The 19,864-nt window shown below is 43.9% G+C and overlaps 1 protein-coding gene across 1 annotated transcript in view; it reads left to right on the plus strand.

Moving 5' to 3' along the window:
* The window catches only part of UBE2B (ubiquitin conjugating enzyme E2 B), a 34,612-nt gene extending 15,714 nt beyond the window's left edge, over positions 1–18,898 (plus strand). The window contains exons 3-6 of the mRNA XM_088451335.1: positions 2,010–2,035; positions 7,601–7,690; positions 9,037–9,125; positions 16,871–18,898. Of these exons, the coding sequence (XP_088307461.1) occupies positions 2,010–2,035; positions 7,601–7,690; positions 9,037–9,125; positions 16,871–16,999 (334 nt within the window). The 3' untranslated portion in view covers positions 17,000–18,898. The remainder of the gene's footprint in view (positions 1–2,009; positions 2,036–7,600; positions 7,691–9,036; positions 9,126–16,870) is intronic.
* Positions 18,899–19,864: the final 966 nt, after the last annotated feature.

The following is a 19,864-nucleotide window of genomic DNA, read 5'->3' on the forward strand; positions in this document are numbered from 1 at the left end:
AGCATCTGGAGATTAATTCATGTCTTTCATCCAGTTCCCCCTCCAGCCTCCTCTGCTACCTCTCTCCTGTTGCCTGTTCACAACTTACCCATCTCTTCAATCTCTCCCTCTCATCAGACACCATCCCCTCAGTATTCAGACATGCCCTTGTCTACCCATTCTTAAAAATCCACCCTTGATACGAACACACTCTAACTACCACCCAATCTCTCTCTCACCATTTGCCTCCAAACTCCCTGAGCGTATAGTCTACAACCACCTTACCCTCTTTCTTTCCACCCACTCCACAATTTGGCTTTTGTTATCTCCATTACACTGAAACTGTCCTCACGAAAGTTAGCAATGCCCTCCTTGCTGCCAAATCCAAGGACTAATACTCTGCTCATTCTCCTCAACCTCTTTGATGCTTTGGACCACCCTCCTGCAAATATTTTACTCAGTCTGTGTGATACTGTTCTCTCCTGGCTCTCCTCCTACCTCTCTGACTATTCTTTCTCCATCTTCTCCTCATGACTTCACTTCGATCCCACTTCCACTAATGGTAGGTGTCCCCTATGGTTCTGTTCTTGGTCCTCTCCTTTTCTCCATCTATACATCCTCTTTAGGTCAACTCATTGGCTTTTGGCCTCCAATAGTTCTATTCTGATGACACACAGATCTACCTCTCCTCACTCGTATCTCCAACTGCCTCTCTGCTATCTCTCTTCCTGGATGTCCTAGTACTTTCTTAAGCTTAACATGTCTAAGACTGAGCTGATCATCTTCCCGTATACATCCCTGCCCCAATTTCATTATCTATTAACAGCATAACCATCTCCCCGAAGTGTGCTGTCTTGGAGTCGTCCTTGATTCCTCCCTCTCCATCAAGCCAAACATTCAGTACCTCTGTCCTGCTGTTGTCATCTCAGAAATATCTCCACGATCAGACCCTTTCTCACCCTGGAGGCAACTAAGACCTCCTTCCACTCATTGGTCTCCAGACTGGACTACTGTAACCTCCTCCTCTCTGGTCTCCCTAACTCCACCCTCTCTCCACTCCAATCCGTCCTTAATGCTGTTTTCCGTTTCATGTCTCTCTTCAAAAGTACTACATCTGCCTCCCCTTTCCTCCAAGTCCTACACTAGCTCCACTTCAGAACCTAATTCAAATTTCTAACACTCAACTACAAAGCCCTCACCCAATATTCTCCTACTTACATCTCTGACCTTCTTTCCTTTCACACTCACATCTGCCCACTTTGCTCCACAAATGAATGGCATCTCTTCTGCCAACTGATTACTTCCTCCCACTCCCGCCTCCAAGATTTTGCCTATGCTGCTCCCTACCTCTAGAACTCTCTCTCTCCCCTTATAAAACTCTCCACCTCTCTGCAAAACTTCAAACGGGCTCTCAAGAAGCACTTCATCAAAGCCATCTAGCTCTCATCCTAACCCACTGCTCCATGCCCATTGTGCACTGTCTCCCCCATTCGTGTCACCCCTGTATGTCTGCCCTTTAAAGTGTAAACTCTAGCAAGCAGGGCCCTATTCCCTTGTGCTTTTCTTTCCCTTACTTGTACTATCATCTATTCCATACTCCATACAACGGCACCTAACCCTTGGTTTCGGTTGCTGTGCAGCTTATTTGAGTATTCTGACCGCTGTTGCAGCAATATTTATAAACCATGTCTTTGTTCTGCAATGTTTTGTACTGTAAGTCACTGTTTTCTATGTACTTTGTAAGGTGCTGCGGAACCCTTGTGGCATCATATAAAGGATCGTAATAAATACTATACTTAGAAAATAAACTTGTACAAATGTGACTCCATAGATTTAGCACTTATCCTGTCAGATCAGTGACGTCCATCATTGGAGTCCTGCTCAGTGCATCAGAAGTGCATATTTTTGATGCAGTTCTCCTAAATTTTTAGCTTAATGGCTGACTACTATATCTAAGTTCAGTTTGCTGTTATGCACATATATTGTTTGGAAATGTAAAACTGACATACCACCATCTTATTTTCTTCTAGGCCTGAAGGAACACCATTTGAGGATGGTAAGTTTCCTGCAGATGTTTAATATTGTTGTACTGCTTTACGATTTTGATGTGTGATAATTTATTGTAGGTGTTGTGTTTTTTTTTTTTTTTTTTTTGTTATATTGTTTTGTTCAATTTAAAGATTATTTTTAATAAAAAATACTCAATTTATTGCTGTACTGAGACTAAATTTAAAATGGGTGTCTTGGCTCCTCTTATGAAACATGGTGATAATCATGTATTGCGTATAAATGCTATGGTTTCTATGGCCATGAGAATGGAGTATTGGAACCAATTTAAACATTTCCCAAACTCTGCCCTCAAGGCACACTGAAAGTCCAGGTTTTAAGGATGTCCATGTTTAACCACACGTGACTTAATTAGTGCCTCATCCTTGGATTTTCCAAATATCTGGACAATTCTGGTTCCTTGAGGACAGAATTTTCTTTGTAGGAACACTGGTTCAGTGATAACTAACATATTGTAGTGCATTTCTCAAACTTTGCCTCTTTAAATTTGGTTGAGGATATGATAGTGTAATAATTTTCATATGTAATGAAGGTTTACATTTATTTATTTTTTGTACAACACCTCGTACTAGTAAAATGGTTAAGATTTGGCTCTATACGGTTACTCAATATACATATTTTTATATATCCCAATTGGTTGTCGTTTTCTTTTACTGGATGACCTAATTACACTGGGCGGCTCTGAGCAGTGATATGCGCTGTGAAGCGGCTAATAAGTCGCACTGCTCTGATGTTTCTATATGAAACGCCAGTGTAGCACGACTTTCGGCAGTGATACAGTACCAGACGGCAGGGAAATTTTGTCAGACAGACCGCCCGAGAAATATAGCGTGGGGAAAACACCACCTTTTTTTTTTTTCTTTTACTCCAGAAATATATTGTGCACCAATTTCAAGTATGAAAATTATTTTTAGGTTTTAAAGGTGTGATTAGTTCTAGGTCTTTTAATTTGAGGACAACTTAGCCAGGTCCCATGCTTGTTTCACCTTTCCCTGAAACTTCTGATTACAAATCAGCATTTATCCATTAGTCCAGGGTTTCCCAAACAGTCCTCAAGGCACTCTATAACTGGGCATACACTATACAATTTTCTGTCAGATATCTGACCAATCTGGCTGGTTGGAATGAAAACCTGGTAATGTATGGGAGCAAATGACAATCGTCCATTTGCTCACAAACACTGGAAAATCACCAAAAATGGATGTTCAGACAAATTGGTTAAAACTAGGGGTGTGCACCGGACACTTTTCGTGTTTTGTGTTTTGGTTTTGGATCTGGATCTTTCTTCGTGTTTTGGATCTGGATTGGTTTTGCCAAAACCACCCTTCCGTGTTTTGGGTTCTGGGTTTTGTGTTTTGGATCTGGATTTTTTCTTAAAAAATAAAAAAAAAACGCTAAAATCACATAAATGGGCCTTTTTTTGTTCCTACGCTATTAATAACCCCAATAACATTAATTTCCACTCATTTCCACTCTATTCTGAACACCTCACACCTCACAATATTGTTTTTAGGCCAAAAGGTTGTACCGAGGAAGCTGGATGACTATGCTAAGCGACACAAGGGGGCGGCACAAACACGTGGCCCATCTAGGAGTGGCACTGCAGTGGCAGACAGGAAGCCAATCAGCGTTATGGTGCCCATTTGCATGTAGCACGAACCCGGGAGATCCGTGCTACATGCATCTGTGTGATTGGCACAGAGCAATGACAGGTCCGTGAGACCCGTCTGTGCTGCTGTGGTAAAAAAAAAAAAAAAAACCTGTGTAAAAAAAGAAAAAAATGGCGTGCACCCCCCCAAAAAAGAGCAACCAGCCCCGGGCATTAGTAACCCAGTGCTGGGTGTGCTTAAATACAGGGGGCAAACGACGTAGGGGTCCCCTGTACTTAAGCACAACCAGCACCGGGCTAGTCAGAACCAGCGCTGGTTGCCAAAATACGGGGGACAAACGACGTAGGGGTCCCCTGTATTCTGCGCAACCAGCTCTGGGCTCTGATCCGGTCCTGGTTCTGGAAATATAGGGGACAAAAAATGAGTAGGGTTCCCCTGTATGTTCCAGAACCAGCACTGGACTTTTTCTAGCGGGGGGCTGATGCCACAGCCAGGGGAGCCCTTTCACCGGGCCCCCCAGCCGCAGCATCAACCCTGACCGCTAGTCAGCCCAGGCCGGGGATCCCTGGAGAGCTGGGGACCCCCCCAATAAAGGGGTCACCCTCTCCAGGGCACCCCAGGCCCAGGCTGATAGCCCGGGGCTATCCCCGCCACCCCTGGTGGCGGTGGGTGGCGGGTTGATTGTGTGGTGTGGTGTAAATAAAGAATATCAAACATTGTCTTTACAAGTAGAACTGCAAGTCCCAGCTAGCCTGCCCCGCATGCTGGTACTTGGAGAACCACAAGTACCAGCATGCAGGGCATTAAGGGCCCACTAGTACCTGTAGTTCACCTGTAAAAAAAATGTTTAAAAAAACACAGGACACACACACCGTGACAGTATAAGTTTATTAAACATACATACACACACACACATGTACACATACTCACCTATGTAACCTGTAGCATCGGTCCACTTGTCCGGTAAAGTATCCATAGGGGACCTGTGAAAAAAACATACTCACCATCTCCTATGCGAGGTTCTGTCCTCTTCGTTCCAAAGTAGGCATCCCCAGACTTGGCAAAAAAAAAAAACGAAAACGCGATCCACGAACTTAGTACCGTTCTATAGAACGGTACTTCCCGAATGAGAGCTTAGCGGCGGGGTATCACCATGGAAACCCCGCTGCTAAGCGTTCATTGGCTGAGAGAGGTCATCTCCCGTCTCTCAGCCAATGAACGGCTCCCTCCATTGTAGTCAATGGTGGGAACCGCAGGGTAAACTTTAATAACCTTGCGGCTCCCAGCATTGACTACAATGGAGGGAGCCGTTCATTGGCTGAGAGACGGGAGATGACCTCTCTCAGCCAATGAACGCTTAGCAGCGGGGTTTCCATGGTGATACCCCGCCGCTAAGCTCTCATTCGGGAAGTACCGTTCTATAGAACGGTACTAAGTTCGTGGATCGCGTTTTCGTTTTTTTTTTTTTGCCAAGTCCGGGGATGCCTACTTTGGAACGAAGAGGACAGAACCTCGCATAGGAGATGGTGAGTATGTTTTTTTTCACAGGTCCCCTATGGATACTTTACCGGACAAGTGGACCGATGCTACAGGGTTACATAGGTGAGTATGTGTACATGTGTGTGTGTGTGTGTGTATGTTTAATAAACTTATACTGTCACGGTGTGTGTGTCCTGTGTTTTTTTTAAACATTTTTTTACAGGTGAACTACAGGTACTAGTGGGCCCTTAATGCCCTGCATGCTGGTACTTGTGGTTCTCCAAGTACCAGCATGCGGGGCAGGCTTGCTGGGACTTGCAGTTCTACTTGTAAAGACAATGTTTGATATTCTTTATTTACACCACACCACACAATCAACCCGCCACCCACCGCCACCAGGGGTGGCGGGGATAGCCCCGGGCTATCAGCCTGGGCCTGGGGTGCCCTGGAGAGGGTGACCCCTTTATTGGGGGGGTCCCCAGCTCTCCAGGGATCCCCGGCCTGGGCTGACTAGCGGTCAGGGCTGATGCTGCGGCTGGGGGGCCCGGTGAAAGGGCTCCCCTGGCTGTGGCATCAGCCCCCCGCTAGAAAAAGTCCAGTGCTGGTTCTGGAACATACAGGGGAACCCTACTCATTTTTTTCCCCTGTATTTCCAGAACCAGGACCGGATCAGAGCCCAGAGCTGGTTGCGCAGAATACGGGGGACCCCTACGTCGTTTGTCCCCCGTATTTTGGCAACCAGCTCTGGTTCTGACTAGCCCGGTGCTGGTTGTGTTTAAGTACAGGGGACCCCTACGTCGTTTGTCCCCTGTATTTAAGCACACCCAGCACTGGGTCACTAATGCCCGGGGCTGGTTGCTCTTTTTTTGGGGGGGGGCACGCCATTTTTTTCTCTTTTTACACAGGTTTTTTTTTTTTTATTTACCACAGCAGCACAGACGGGTCTCACGGACCCGTTAGTGCTCTGTGTCAATCACACAGATGCATGTAGCACGGATCTCACGAGTCCGTGCTACATGCAAATGAGCACCATAATGCTGATTGGCTGAGAGCCGTGACAGACGGCTCTGTCAGCCAATCAGCACTTTGCCCATTAAAGGCAAAGGCATTTTTTTTTAAATGGCCGCTCGAGGCAAAACCTCGAGATCCGACAGCAGATCTCGAGGTTTTGCCTCGGGAGAGGGATCCGGGGCAGACAGGGAGATCCGAGCTTGGGCTCGGATCGCCCCGGATCCCCGAAGTTCGGGTGGGTTCGGTTCTCAGGGAACTGAACCCGCTCATCCCTAGTTAAAACGCACAATTTTAACCATTTTGAACAATTTTTTTTGTTTTTTTCAGTGTTTAAAACCATATGATCGACTGTCATTTGCTCCCAGACATTACCAGGTTTTCATTCCAACCAGCCAGATTGGTCAGATATCTGACAGAAAATTGTATAGTGGATGCCCAGCTTTAGAGTCCAGGTTTTAAGGATAACCATGCTTGTGCACAGATGGTATATCAAACCGACTGAGGTACTGATTAAATCACCTGTGCTTAAGCATGGATATCCTTGAAACTAGGGCCATTCGGGTGCCTTGAGGACCGAGTTTGGGAACCACTGCACTAGTCATTTATTTTTCTGCTAGGAGTTTTGAGATCTCTGTGGATAAGTCTCATGATGGGTGAACTTTTTTATGAAAAGGGTTTTTGGGTAATCACAAAAACCCCAACACCATTAAATGTCAATTTAAATTGTCAGAAAATGCCACATGTGCATGACAGATTACTCAGTGACGTAAAGCACCACTTCTTCTTCCTGCTTCTGCCACTAGGAAAAGACACACTTGGAACTTGTTCTGTACATGCATCATAAATACCACAATTATGTTCTTGCACACTCGCAACAGCAGGATTTCAACATGATTTCACAGAGAGGGGATTAAGGGAATGAAAAGTCACCGAACAGTTGGGAAATCAATACTAAACACTTCTGTCATTTGTACATTTACCTCTGAGATTGGGGAAGGGTAGACTGCATCCTGAACTGGACCTGAGCTTAGATTTCCTTCCAAAGTTATCCATTCCAAATACTCTTCTCTAGAGTTTAATTGTGTTTGGGGATTTTTTGTGACCAGTATAATCCCAATTAAATGTTACCATGGTCATCCATACAAATAGATTTTCTCACAACCTCTCACCAGACAGGTATGTAAATGTTTAGAAGAGATATTTAGTGCTGGTGCTCCATAATCTCAAGGTGGAGATGATTTATGGAGTAGACAAACTAAAATATAGCGCAGCATTGTTGACAGAGATAAAATACAAATCTTTTACACAAAATATATACAGCTATAGTTTTATTGGACATGTTATTGATGTTCTACCATATTTTCAATGTAGTTTTTAGCTAGCTATAATATAGTATACATAAACTTTGGTTCCCTATAAAGATTTAGGTTTTATAGTCTCATTTTCTCGTTTAGGCACGTTTAAACTCGTCATAGAATTTTCAGAAGAGTATCCAAATAAACCACCAACTGTTAGATTTGCCTCAAAAATGTTTCATCCGAATGGTGAGTACTTATTATCACCCACTGTTTGTAAATTGTATTAATCTATGAACACAGTGCAAATCTGCAGCATACAAGCTATTTGACCATCCACACAGGCAGTTATATTTCATTATCTATTCCAAAAACAAGATTATAATTAGGTAGTAATTGTAATTTCTCTAGTAGGTGGTGCCATTCTGAATATTATGTATTTCAACTAAAAGAGCGTATATTGTGCAGTTATTAATTTATGAAGTATCACACACTCAAATGTGGGGCATCATAGTTGCTGTAAATGTTTGCTCAGACTTTAAACCTTCAGTTGTTACTGTGTAAATGGAAGGCTGTGATCTCATACTGGGCCCTATGTATTAACATTATTTTTACTAAAATAAAGTGAAAAAGGGTGTTTTCACACCCTTTTCACATTATTTTAGTATCACCTAAAGTTGCTAAAGGGCAATTGGAGTAGATTTCGTAAAATTCTACTCCAACCCCTAATTATAACTTTTATTATCAATTCGTATTTTTAGCAATCAGATTGCATTTCCCATAATTGTAATGGGAAATGCGATCTGTCTGGTAGTTACTAAAAATAAATTGTGAAAAAATACAGAGGGAAGCCCTGTGATAACACCACCTGGAGGTGGCGTTATCCAGGGTCTCCCCCAGTTACCGGACTCCAGCTCCTCTCTAACAGGCAGAGCCCGGAGCCGGCCCCAGTGATCAGCTGTGTGGTCTAAACAGACCACGTGCTGATCACTGCTTAAAAAAATAAAAAATAAAATAACTTACCTGAGTCCAGGGACCGGTGATGTCCTCTCTCTGGTCAACTGACTGGGTCCCAGTGCAGTATGGGAGATCAGCTGACTGGAGTCACGGAGGACATCACCGGAGGTAAGTGTAATTAACGGAGGGGGGGGGTCGCGATCGCGGGGGGCGGGGCTTAGCGGCGGCCGGTCGGCGCATGCACGGGCACTTGTCACAGTATTTTTTCCGAAAACACCATGATAAGGGTGTGGAGGGGATTCGCACGGACAGAGCTTTATCGCAAACTCTGTCCCTGCAAGGGATTTTTAGTAAATCCCTGTGATATTGCCTGAATCCGCAATGCAAATTCAGTCGGTAATATCACACTACAATCTGCATTCAATATGCGGATTGTAGTAAATAGAGCCCACTGTGAATGATTCCAGCAGTGATCATAGAGCCCATCGGTACTTGTGTGACAGGGGCCCTGCGGTTACGGTACCTGTTATTTGTAGGCCGATGTAAACCAACTTTTTATTTTTTTATTTTTTTTTATTTTAACTTATCTTGTTTTTTTATGCTTATAACTAAAATGACTGTAAATATCTTTCTTGTAGTTTATGCTGATGGTAGCATATGTTTAGACATCCTTCAGAACCGCTGGAGCCCAACTTATGATGTTTCATCCATATTAACATCAATTCAGGTAAGAGCTTTCTGACAGTTTTCTGATCTTCCTTGGTTTCAGCCAAGGCAACATGTGCCCTATGTGCTCTGGGCCTGATTCAGAGCCGGACTCTCTGACAAGAGCGCTCGCTCTGAATCAGGGCCGTCCTACCTATTTTTGGAGCGGCCTCCTGGCCGCTCGCATAGCTGTGGGTGACCACCCACAGCTTATGCGAGCGGCCAAAAAGATGGTCGCGATGGTCAAGACCATCGCGACCATCGGGCTTGCGACGAGACCCTGCGGTAGGGTCTCGTTGCCGCAAGCCCAGGAGTGCTTTTGGCTCTATCAGAGCCAAAAGCACTCCCACTGACATCACTAGTGATGTCAGTGGGGCGGGCCCCAGACGGTAGGCATTCCAATGGGAACGCCTCTGTCTGGGCAGCAACGCCCCCGGCACGCCCCCCACCCCCAGGTCCCAAACCGGCTTTTCAAAAAGCCGAAACTCAAGCCTGCTACACTGCAGACTTTCTCCTGGGGATTTTAAAACACATAAGACAGGAATCTGGGATAAATGTCCCTGTCACAGACCACTTTACCCGTGATCCTATCACAATATATATTTCTGCATTGTATGTGACTTATGCTAGCGCTGACTGTGCTTTATTCTCTCACCTGTTAGTATATATCTATCCCTTTTCTTTACAATCTGCTCTAATACAGGTGTACCTAGGGTGGTTCTGAGACCTCACATATATATATATACTAGTTAATATTTGTGAGATTTGTCACATACTGTTGCGTGCTGCACGTTGCCATATTTTAGATGGAACTGTGTGTTGCATACACTGGTAATGGGTCCCTGCAGCTAATCTTAGCGTCAGTCAGGACCAGTATTGCGCTACTTGAAATTTCCACGATGTTTGTTAGTCAGATATGTCTGACCAGGAAATAGAGCACGATACTGTACCCATTTTTGCTATCCTGCAAGTCATGTGCTGCAGGTATGAGTACGGAGGATTTGACTCAGAAAGCGTTCATCAGGTGCCGGGCCCCTTGCAGGAACCCTTTGGATGGTTTGTTTATCAACACCCTGGCCTCCATTGCGATCGCCGGGTAGCCCCCATAGTTGTAACCCACTTGGGGTTGCTTCAACATGCTAACCTTTCCCCTCAGGGTATCTCGCAGTTCTTGTGGTTTTACCCTGTGACACAGACTATCGCTCCCTACCGGGGTTTTCACCGTACATGCAATTCCCTCAGGTACCACAACAGTCTGTCATTTCCCTTCCAGGGATTACCATAACAACTATCCAGGGTGAATGTTGTTTCTAAGAAAAACAAGATGGCTAAATGCCCTGTGGTTACTTCCCAGTCTGCACTGCTGTCTAACACAGATGTCAGCCAGGGGTGAACTGGATGATGTATCAGACTTTCACGCGAGAGGGAGCCTAAATCAAGTATTATTATCCCTGCTTGGTGGCTGTCTGTCAAGAACCTGCACCTAAATCGCATCACCCTCAGTTGAAACATTGAAGTGTCTTTGGCTGTTTTTCCCCTCTCTGACCAACTGGTGGATCTCATGGCGGAGGTCTGGCAATCGCCAGATAGGAGGTATCACAAAAGCGTTTGGCCTCATGTTACCTATTCCCTGAGGGTCATTGCATGTAATTGTAGGAATCACCTCCTGGGGTGGATTTTTATGTTACTCGTCTGATTAAGAGCGCTACTATGCCTCCCATCCCTTCTCTGACGGATTCTACGGATAGGTATGTGGTAGCTTTGCCTGAAATCAATATACTCTCTTTCAGGGGCTGTTGCCTGTCCAACCATGGCTATCACTTGGGTGGCTAATGCTATTGAGAGATGGGCTGATGCATTTGTAGCCCTTTTTTCCCTCAAAAACTTCTGGGGATCAGTTGTCACTTGCTGCTCACATTCAAGATACAGTTTTCATGTGTTGGAGTAACAACATTGGATGCCAGTCTCCTAAATTTCAGGGTTTCGGCCGCGACTGTATCTGCCCACCATCCCCTATGGCTGCGCTCCTGGAAGGCAGAGGTGGACTCCAAGATAGGCCTTAAAATGGATTACCCTATAATGGGGAGATCTTGTTTGGCCCTGATCTTGACAAGATTGTAGCAACGTTGGCAGTATCACAAACGATATTTCCACCTTCAGCTACCTTCACTACAAGGCCTCAGACTACATCTGTTTAGTCTTTTTGTCCTCAAAGAAAGCCTAAAGGCCAGTCCTTTCCTGGGCTGTCGGCCTCCACAGGGGCCGCCATACCCGGAATCAAGCAGACCTGGAACTCCAGACGCCCTGCTTTTGAACCTGAGGATACTCCTTCAGCCTGACGGGACAGGCATTCATCTGGGGGATCCCAGAGTGAGATACTGACTTTTTCAGTTCGACCAGTGCTGGTGTCAAGTCACCACGGATGCTTGGGTAAGAGTTGAAGTCTGTCACGGGTATGCCCTCTCATTGCTCAGACGGCCTCCCCACATTTTTTGCTATACAGGCCCTTCTTCAGACCCGAACAAGGCCTGACAAATCCAGAAAGCTATACAGTCCTTGTGGTAAGCAGGGGTAATTATGCCAGCCCCACTATCGCAGTGGGGGACTGGTTATTCTACTTTCTTTCTGGTGCAGAGGCCAAATGGTCCTCATTGGCCTATCCTCTATCTGAAATCCCTGAACTAATTCCTAAAAGGTAACTAGGTTCAGGAGGGAACCCCTACACTCCATCATCGGAGCTATGAAACCTGGGGACTTTATGGTATCGCTGAATATTCAGGATGCGTACCTACAGGTACCTATAGAGCCCTCTCAGCGTTGGCTCAGGTTTGCTGTGCCACAGCAACACTTCCAGATTTCGTGCTCTGCCCTTTGGACTGTTCACAGCCCCACCGGGGTTTACCAGATTTATGGCTTTTATGAAAACCCACCTGTTCTGGGTATCCGACTGCGCCTGTATCTGGATGGCCTCCTGCTCTTAGCTGGATCACAAAGGAACTTTAACGCCATTTCCAGTTAACCATTGCTTTCCTTCACAAGCACGAATGGTTAGTCAACTGGGAAAAAGGCCTCCCTGAATCCCTCACAGGGTATGATTCATCTGGGAGCCCTGCTGGATTCTCCGAATCGGAGAATCCTTCTGACGTCAGACAAGATCTCTACTCTTCAACTACGAGAGCGCAGATGTCTCCACAGTCGACAAGTGTCAGTACACTCTGGAATGCAGGTTCTGGAATCCAGGGTGTCTACCTTCGGAAGGGTGGAATATGCTCTGTTCCATTCCAGGCTTTTGCAAAAACTGATCCTCTCCAGATGGAACGGGTTTCTCCATCGGATTACTGGTCAGACGATGATGCTCTCTCCGGAGGTGCGTCTGTCTCCTATCTGGGTGGCTATGGCTATCTCATCTAACCTAGGTTCGCCCCTTTTTGGATCCTGAACTGGGTAATCCTTACAACGGACGCCAGTCTCTGGGGCGCCGTGACAGGTCCGCACTCCTTTCAGGGGAGTCTGTCTGTCTGCCAATCAACTTATTGGAACTTCAAGCTGTTTTGGGCCCTTGCTCTGGCCTAACACATACGTCGTCGTAAACCTATAAAGATTCAGTCCGACAATGTCACAACAGTGGCTTACATCTAGAAGACACTTGTAGTTGGGCAGCAATGACAGGAATGTCACCCATTGTGACATAGACCGAGGGTCTCCTCCCGGCCATCTCTGCAGTGCTCATTCCGGGAGTTCTCCATTGGGAAGCGGACTTCCTCAGCCTTCACGACGTGCAGCCTGGGGACTGGTCTCTTAAAGAGAGGTTTCAACTCCTAGTGAGCAGAGGGGGCCTCCCAGTGGTGGTCCTCATGGCCTCCTTACTCTATCACACACTGCCGTTGTTAGGGTCCAGAAATAGAGGTACTGAAGCAACCTTCGGGACGCGTTGTCAGTGAAGTGGTCCTTCCAATTTGTGTACCTGTTTTTCTCCTGTCTCCCTTTTTCCTCGAGTTCTTCAGAAGTTCAATCAAGGCGGAGGTGCTGTCCTGCTGGTGGCTCCAGATTGACCCAGAAGTCACTGGTACTTAGATTTTCGGAGTCTCTCCATTGACACTCCATTCCTGCTACCTGGTTACCCAACGGTTTAATGAAAATGTTCTCCTTTAGGTCACCAGACCTGAACCCAGTCCAGCATTTATGGGATACTCTGGAACAATGTTATTCCACACCATTATCTAGGCATCAGCTAAGTGACTTTCTTGTGGAATAATAATACTCCATCCTACCAATACAATTCCAGACGTTGGTAGGTTAAATGCCACAATGCATCGGTTGCCCAAAACTCAATTAAGTTTCTAACTTATATTGGGTTTTCCTATATATTGATTAGACTGCATTCAGTTCTATCCTTACTATACCAAGAGTTTGTAAGAGAAAACCATATAGGCTGTCTATTGCCTTTGTCCTGAATCATATTTATTTTACTTCACTAGTTATTTTTTTTTGTATCCCAGATCATGCTTTTTATATACAGATATTAAATAATGGTCATTCCCAGAGTTTTGTATTTTCTTTCCTTCACTTAGGTGCTTTTAAAACCTAATGAACACTCAAAATCCGACCAGTAGTCCTGCACTATTCTTATTTTGTTATAGACTTCAGTCAAATTTAAATATGAAGAGAAAATGAGCAGACGCATGTCTGAGACTTGAGTAACTTTCTGTTCCCACTCCCCCACATATCTGATCACTTTATTTACTTGCAGCTACTTTTTTTTCCCCTGTTTTGAACAAAACTTTGTCTTTAGAATAGAGAATAAATGTCTGTGCTGGTCCTTCTTTTGTTTTGGTCAACAAAACTTTGATGATCAGACTTCTATGTTCAGAGATGGAGGAGTGTGTTGGAGATGGGGAATGATGAATCATAGACTTCTGTACATGAGTTTGTGATCACTGATATTTATCTCTTCAAAATATGGGGATGCGAATGCTGCAGGCACGTGCCCTGAAATCTACCGCGCATGTCTCTCTTGGAAAATAACTTAATATCTATATAATAGTTATATAAAGTTTCTTTTATTTTGAAAATGAAGACCGACTTAGTACAGGTATTGATGGCTATTCAATTTAGCGGTAATGGAATAGTGCCGGGAGGGAGCTCCCAGAGCTATTCATTTCAGAGTGCTGTTTAGTCCTGATGGTGTCAGACTAATGTGCCGGCCGCGAGACGACGGTTTTCCAGCTTTGAGGTGGCACTAACATCCTCGCAGCCGGCACTTTAGCCGGAGAGTGCCGATTCTTTCGACTAAACACCCAGGTTAAGTCGCAAGAAACGGCATTCTCCGACTTTGCTTCCCTTTGGCGTAAACATTGCGGTGAATCGTGGGAGATAATAAGTGCCAGCATTAGTTTTTAGTGTCTTCTGTGAGGTATTGGTATTTTGTGGATATATTTATTTCATGTTTGCATAAGGATTCAGATTGAATATGAGGAACAAAGGACTGTTCAGACTTAAGGGTCTATTTACTAAGTATTGGATGGAGATAAAGTCCCAACCAATCAGCTCCTAACTGACATGTCACAGGCTGCGTTATCAACAAACGACATGCCCATCAATTCACCCTTGAGGTAATCTATTTTTCTAGCTCCATACTTTCTCTGGTCTTCCATGATCTGCATCAACTCGCATATAGGATAGGGAGTTATATATATTTATATTATAGTGCATATCATCCATAGAAAGATCCTGGGCTCCTGCATTCGCCATCCAGTGATTCCTCAGCTGTCAGGTCGTCATGATTTTACTCAGTGTGTACCTGCTGTTCAAAGTCCTCGCTGTACATTCCCTTCATTGAGCCAATAGAATGACAATCCATTTATAACGTGGTATGCTTGCATCTCCCAGAATTCTTTATTACCCTGTAAGCTAGAAGTCCACAGTTCACTTCCCTGTTCTAAATACCGTAAGCAAAGTGATCATTGCACCAGAAAAGCAGAAATCATATTATAGTACTTTTCTCTAACCTCCATTTGAGTCCTGGTCTCATTTCATTGGAACACGACTATGATTTTTCTGTAGTGCAGGATCACCCTATTTTTATGGGAGCACAGAGCTTAAAAGAAGGGGGATCCCATCTTACTAGCTGCTATGGTTGGGGAGATAGAGGAACTGAAATCCGTGCCCCCCCCCCCCCCCCCAATCTTTTATACATTTTTGGGCTTTAACAAGTGTGAGCAAAAGCATCGCTTCCTAATCCATCCCAGCAGCTGAGGCAGGTTCCCAGTGGTCCTCTGGAAGAAGAGGCATTTTATGGTGGTATGTTGTTTTTTCATATAATAGCCCTCCTGTTGCTGTGGAGGACAAGTGGGAGTCGTCCTCTGCAGGTTTAAGGTATATGCTGAGGATGAGTGTACAGCAGAGGGGTTTCAAATGATTTTCCTTGTCTAGGAATAATATTGTTGCCCAACATCTTATGTGTTCCATTAAAACACGTTAAAAAGAGAAAATGTATTACTTTCAGGTGCAGATTTTATTACAAAAACTCTGTAGAATCCAGCTATTTGCTGTTTTGGAGAGGTGGATTAATGCTGAAGCAAGAACAACAAAGTATTTGTTGGTGTTGGATAAAAGAAAAAAAACACACCTTTTGCTTTTAGTTCACTTTCTTGCCACTTGAATTAAAAAAATAAAAATAAAATAATTGGTCCTTTAGTGTAGATTGGTTTTGCTGTGCATGGCTAATTATACCCCTTTCAGACATACAGCAACAACCCAGGTTTTTGGCCGTGAACGTGCATCAACCTGGGTTTTTGCTATGTGTGAACAGAAACACAACCTGGGTCGAAGTCCTGGGTCCATGACCCTGCTCTGTATCGGGGTTTTTCCCAGGTGCAACCTGGGTTGGCTCTAGTGTGCATGGATCTGACCCAGGTTTTAAGAAAACTTTCTCATTGGCTGTTCTGCAGATGTCATCACCTGGACCTGCAGGCACCTGGACCACATGACAGGGGAGCAAACAAATTTGTATGATTTTATGTTTAACTTTTTTTATGTGAGAATTTTCTTGTATAGACCAAAACTTTAGAAAGGCTATAATTGTATTATGGTAATGTAAAAATGTATTGGTTTTCAATAAAAAAAAACCATAGGAAATAAACAAACTTCGTGGTCGCTAAAAATGCAATTTTTATATATTATGTCATTGCTGTGAGCAAAATACAAAGTGTCACCTTTAAATCCACACCAAATTCCAGGGCAGACCTGGGTTCAGTGTGAACATATCTAACCCGGGTTGATGTCTGAAAGGGGTATAGGCAAACTAATGCTTCTTAAAGGAAATTCAAAGCCTTCTAAAAATAAAACAAACAAGGTACGATATGTTAGGGCACTACATAAATGACTGCTAATGATATTGGAATGTGCCCAAATAGGCTAAATTGTAGTTTAGTAAATGTGGAGGTGGTGTATAAGGGGAAATCCATAGGAATTGATCTGTTTGCAAGTATGTGTATGTGTGTGTGTGTAACCAAGTACAGAACCATTCTGGAGTGTGTAAATCTAGTGGGAAAGGCTTAGCCACTTGAGTCATAGTGATGGCAGAGAGTGAGAGTGGTGTGAGAAGAATGTGGACAAGCAGGAATCCAGACCATCATATATTGGAAACAGGAGGGTCATCTGATGATGTTGTTAGGTTCTGCTGAAAAGCTCATTCATGTAAACAGCCAATATGTCCAACATTTTTTGTCACTCCCCTCAAGAACCTTTTTTTTTTTTTCTTTACAGTCACTTCTTGACGAACCAAATCCGAATAGCCCTGCGAACAGTCAAGCAGCACAACTTTATCAGGAAAACAAACGTGAATATGAGAAAAGGGTATCTGCTATTGTTGAACAAAGTTGGAACGATTCCTAATATATCACTTTCCCATTCTGCTTCAGCCGCCTTTTCTTTTTTTTGGTGTGTACAATTTACCATCATAACAGACAGAAATGGAGGCTACTACGGATGCCACAAAGTTTAAGGATTTCCATAAGTTGATGGCAAAAAAAATCCTTAGTCCAGTTCCTCCTGTATCCCTTGTTTGAAAGTGTAAGAGCTTGTGTATCTCTTCTAGTGTATTTTTTTATTGCATGTTGTGCATGGTTTGAAAATAAGTTATTGCTACATTTGTAATATATCCGGTTTGTAATTTTTCCTCTAATGTATAATGTTGGCATGGAATTTTCATAAAACACATCTTTTGTAAATTTCACTTTTTTTTTTTTTCTTCTTCTATCCCTCGCCACCTCTCCCTAAAGGTATATGAATGCCACATTGCGATTGTTTTCACAGCCCCATCCTTTTTTTTTTTTTTTTTTTTCTTTTGTTTTAAAGCATATAACTAAAAAGCTTGATTTTTTGTTTTGTTTTGTTTTTTAGAAAAATATTTTAAAGTACGCTGACAAATGAATAACTCACAATAGAGTTGATTGAACAATCTGACTGTTTTTTCTTATTTCAAACCACGTTTGTATTTTCACTATAACCTCTTGCTTCATAAATAAGCAACTAATATAATAGGATTCTCCATCACAAATACATATTTAGTCATAGAGGCAAATTCAGGAAATTGCTAAAGTATGAAATAGAAACTGCCAGTCAGTAAGAGGTTAATAATACTTGTATGGCATTTTCTCTTCTAATCCATTTGAATATGCACACAATATCTAGATTTTGTGGTGGTTGTGGCTTTTTTTTTTTTCCCCCCTAAAGTGCAATTTACAATCTTTTGCAGGAGTGCAACCTTTACCTGGTACCTGACTATGGCACTTGTGCTGAGAGTTGTCAGTGCTGCAGAGGATGGGGGTAGGAGTTGTAAGTCTGGAATGAGGCGGCGAATAGTACACCTGACTGGGGGATAGCAGCTGAAGCCATCAAATTAGGCTAAATTTCACACCTCTTCTCTTAGAAGACTTAGGGCCTAATTCAGCGTGCGCTGCTGATCGCAGTTTCCTGATGTGCATGTGCCGTACAGGTCTGTGATCACGCATGCAGACTGTCCGTTTTTGGGTAGGGAGGGGGCGGCGACTGGCTGCGTTTCCCAAAACTGAGGCGTGTCGCTGCCGTTGGGGGCAGGTTATGATGAGATGAGAGCAGGACCTACGTCGGCTGGCAGAGATTGCCTGGCTTCCTTTGAGCATCTGCGACGACCGGCTTGTATTGGGTCACTTAGCCGGCTGATGGTATCACAGATGATCCAATGCTGCGTCCCAGAACATGTTTCTCTAGGAACACAGGTGCAATACGGCGGAAGATCTACCATGCTCAGTTTATCAATTATATAAAGTGTGCATGTGGGGCTAGAGATGGTGTTATGTGCTATCAGAGCACTATGCAAGTGATGATAAGATTGTACTTTCATATGTGTGAAATTAATGTATGTTTTATACTGACTTACATCCGTTTTACAGTCTCCGCTTTTGATGGCTCAGCGTTGCCATAATTGTGTCTCCACATGGATGGTAATGATCAGCAGTCAGAAAATAAAGTCCAACAAAATCTAAGCAAATAATTCATAATGTGCCTTCTGCCCTAATTTTGTAAACGCCTATCTGGAGTTACCTTATGGTGAAATGCCTTGTTTGCAATAAATTCTGTCAGCATTGCATTTTTTTTATCGGTATTTTAAATGCTGTATCACTCCCTGGTAAGCTTAAATCTAATGGTAGCCACCAAACCACAATGAATGAGGTATTGCTGATGCAAGTCCTAATATACTACCCATTTATCACCTTTAAAGTCTAGAATAAATATTTATGAGGTTGTGTTTAATCATGTGTTCAGATTCCTTCATTTTATTTCTATACAAATTGCCCTCCTACTGCATGTTACCTAGGCTTCCAGTTTCAATTTAGAAACAGACCTTTCAGTGCTAAATCACTCTTCATCCTAGTTCAGAGGTTTCCAAACTCTGTCCTCAAGGCACCCTAAGGGCTTTCTCTCCCTCTCCCCATCCCTCTCCCTCTCTCCATCCGTTGTTTTACCCATCCATTGTTTAACTTCAGTGGAAGTTGCAAATACATTAGGGCTTCCACACTGCACGGATGTGGCACGGTCACCGTGATAACCACTGACTAGGACGGCGGTAAAGAGATTCAAACACATAGCAATAACAATACACATGGCACAAAACCGTTGTGTGTGAAAAAGACTGATCTACAGGTAAAAAAGTGACTCTTTGGGCGGAATTCAATTGTTTACGCGTTCCGGATCTCCTGTCTAAATTGAAGGAGATCACGGGCCACTATTCAATTGCTGCCATTCTTCGCGCTGATCGCGCCCAAAGTTTTCGGGTTTAGCCGCGTAAAGCAGCTACCCCCGACCAAAGTGCTGGGCGCGATTGCGAAAAGTCATGTTTGGGCACCCAAACAGGTCACTTTTCGCACATTTCAGTTCTCACCCCCCTGGGGCTCCAAGCTGAAATGGAGCGCTGACAGCTGATCGCGCCCGACAGGAGCAACAATTGAATAGCTCCGTCGGGCACGATGGGGGCTGGAAACAATTGAATTCTGCCCTTTATGTTCAGACAAAACCGTTGTTTGTGAAAAAGACTGATCCACAGGTAAAAAACTGACTTTCTGTCCAGACAAAACCGTTGTGTGTGAAAGGGACTGTACAGTCCAGGTTTTAAGGATATCCATGCTTAACCACAGGTAACAATTAGTACCTCAGTCCACTTGATTTAACCACCTGTACTCAACCAGGGATATCTCTGAAACGTGAACTGTTGGGGTGCCT

Source organism: Taudactylus pleione, unplaced genomic scaffold (genome assembly GCF_031769625.1).
Source record: "Taudactylus pleione unplaced genomic scaffold, aTauple2 ptg000025l, whole genome shotgun sequence".
NCBI classification, from domain to species: domain Eukaryota; kingdom Metazoa; phylum Chordata; class Amphibia; order Anura; family Myobatrachidae; genus Taudactylus; species Taudactylus pleione.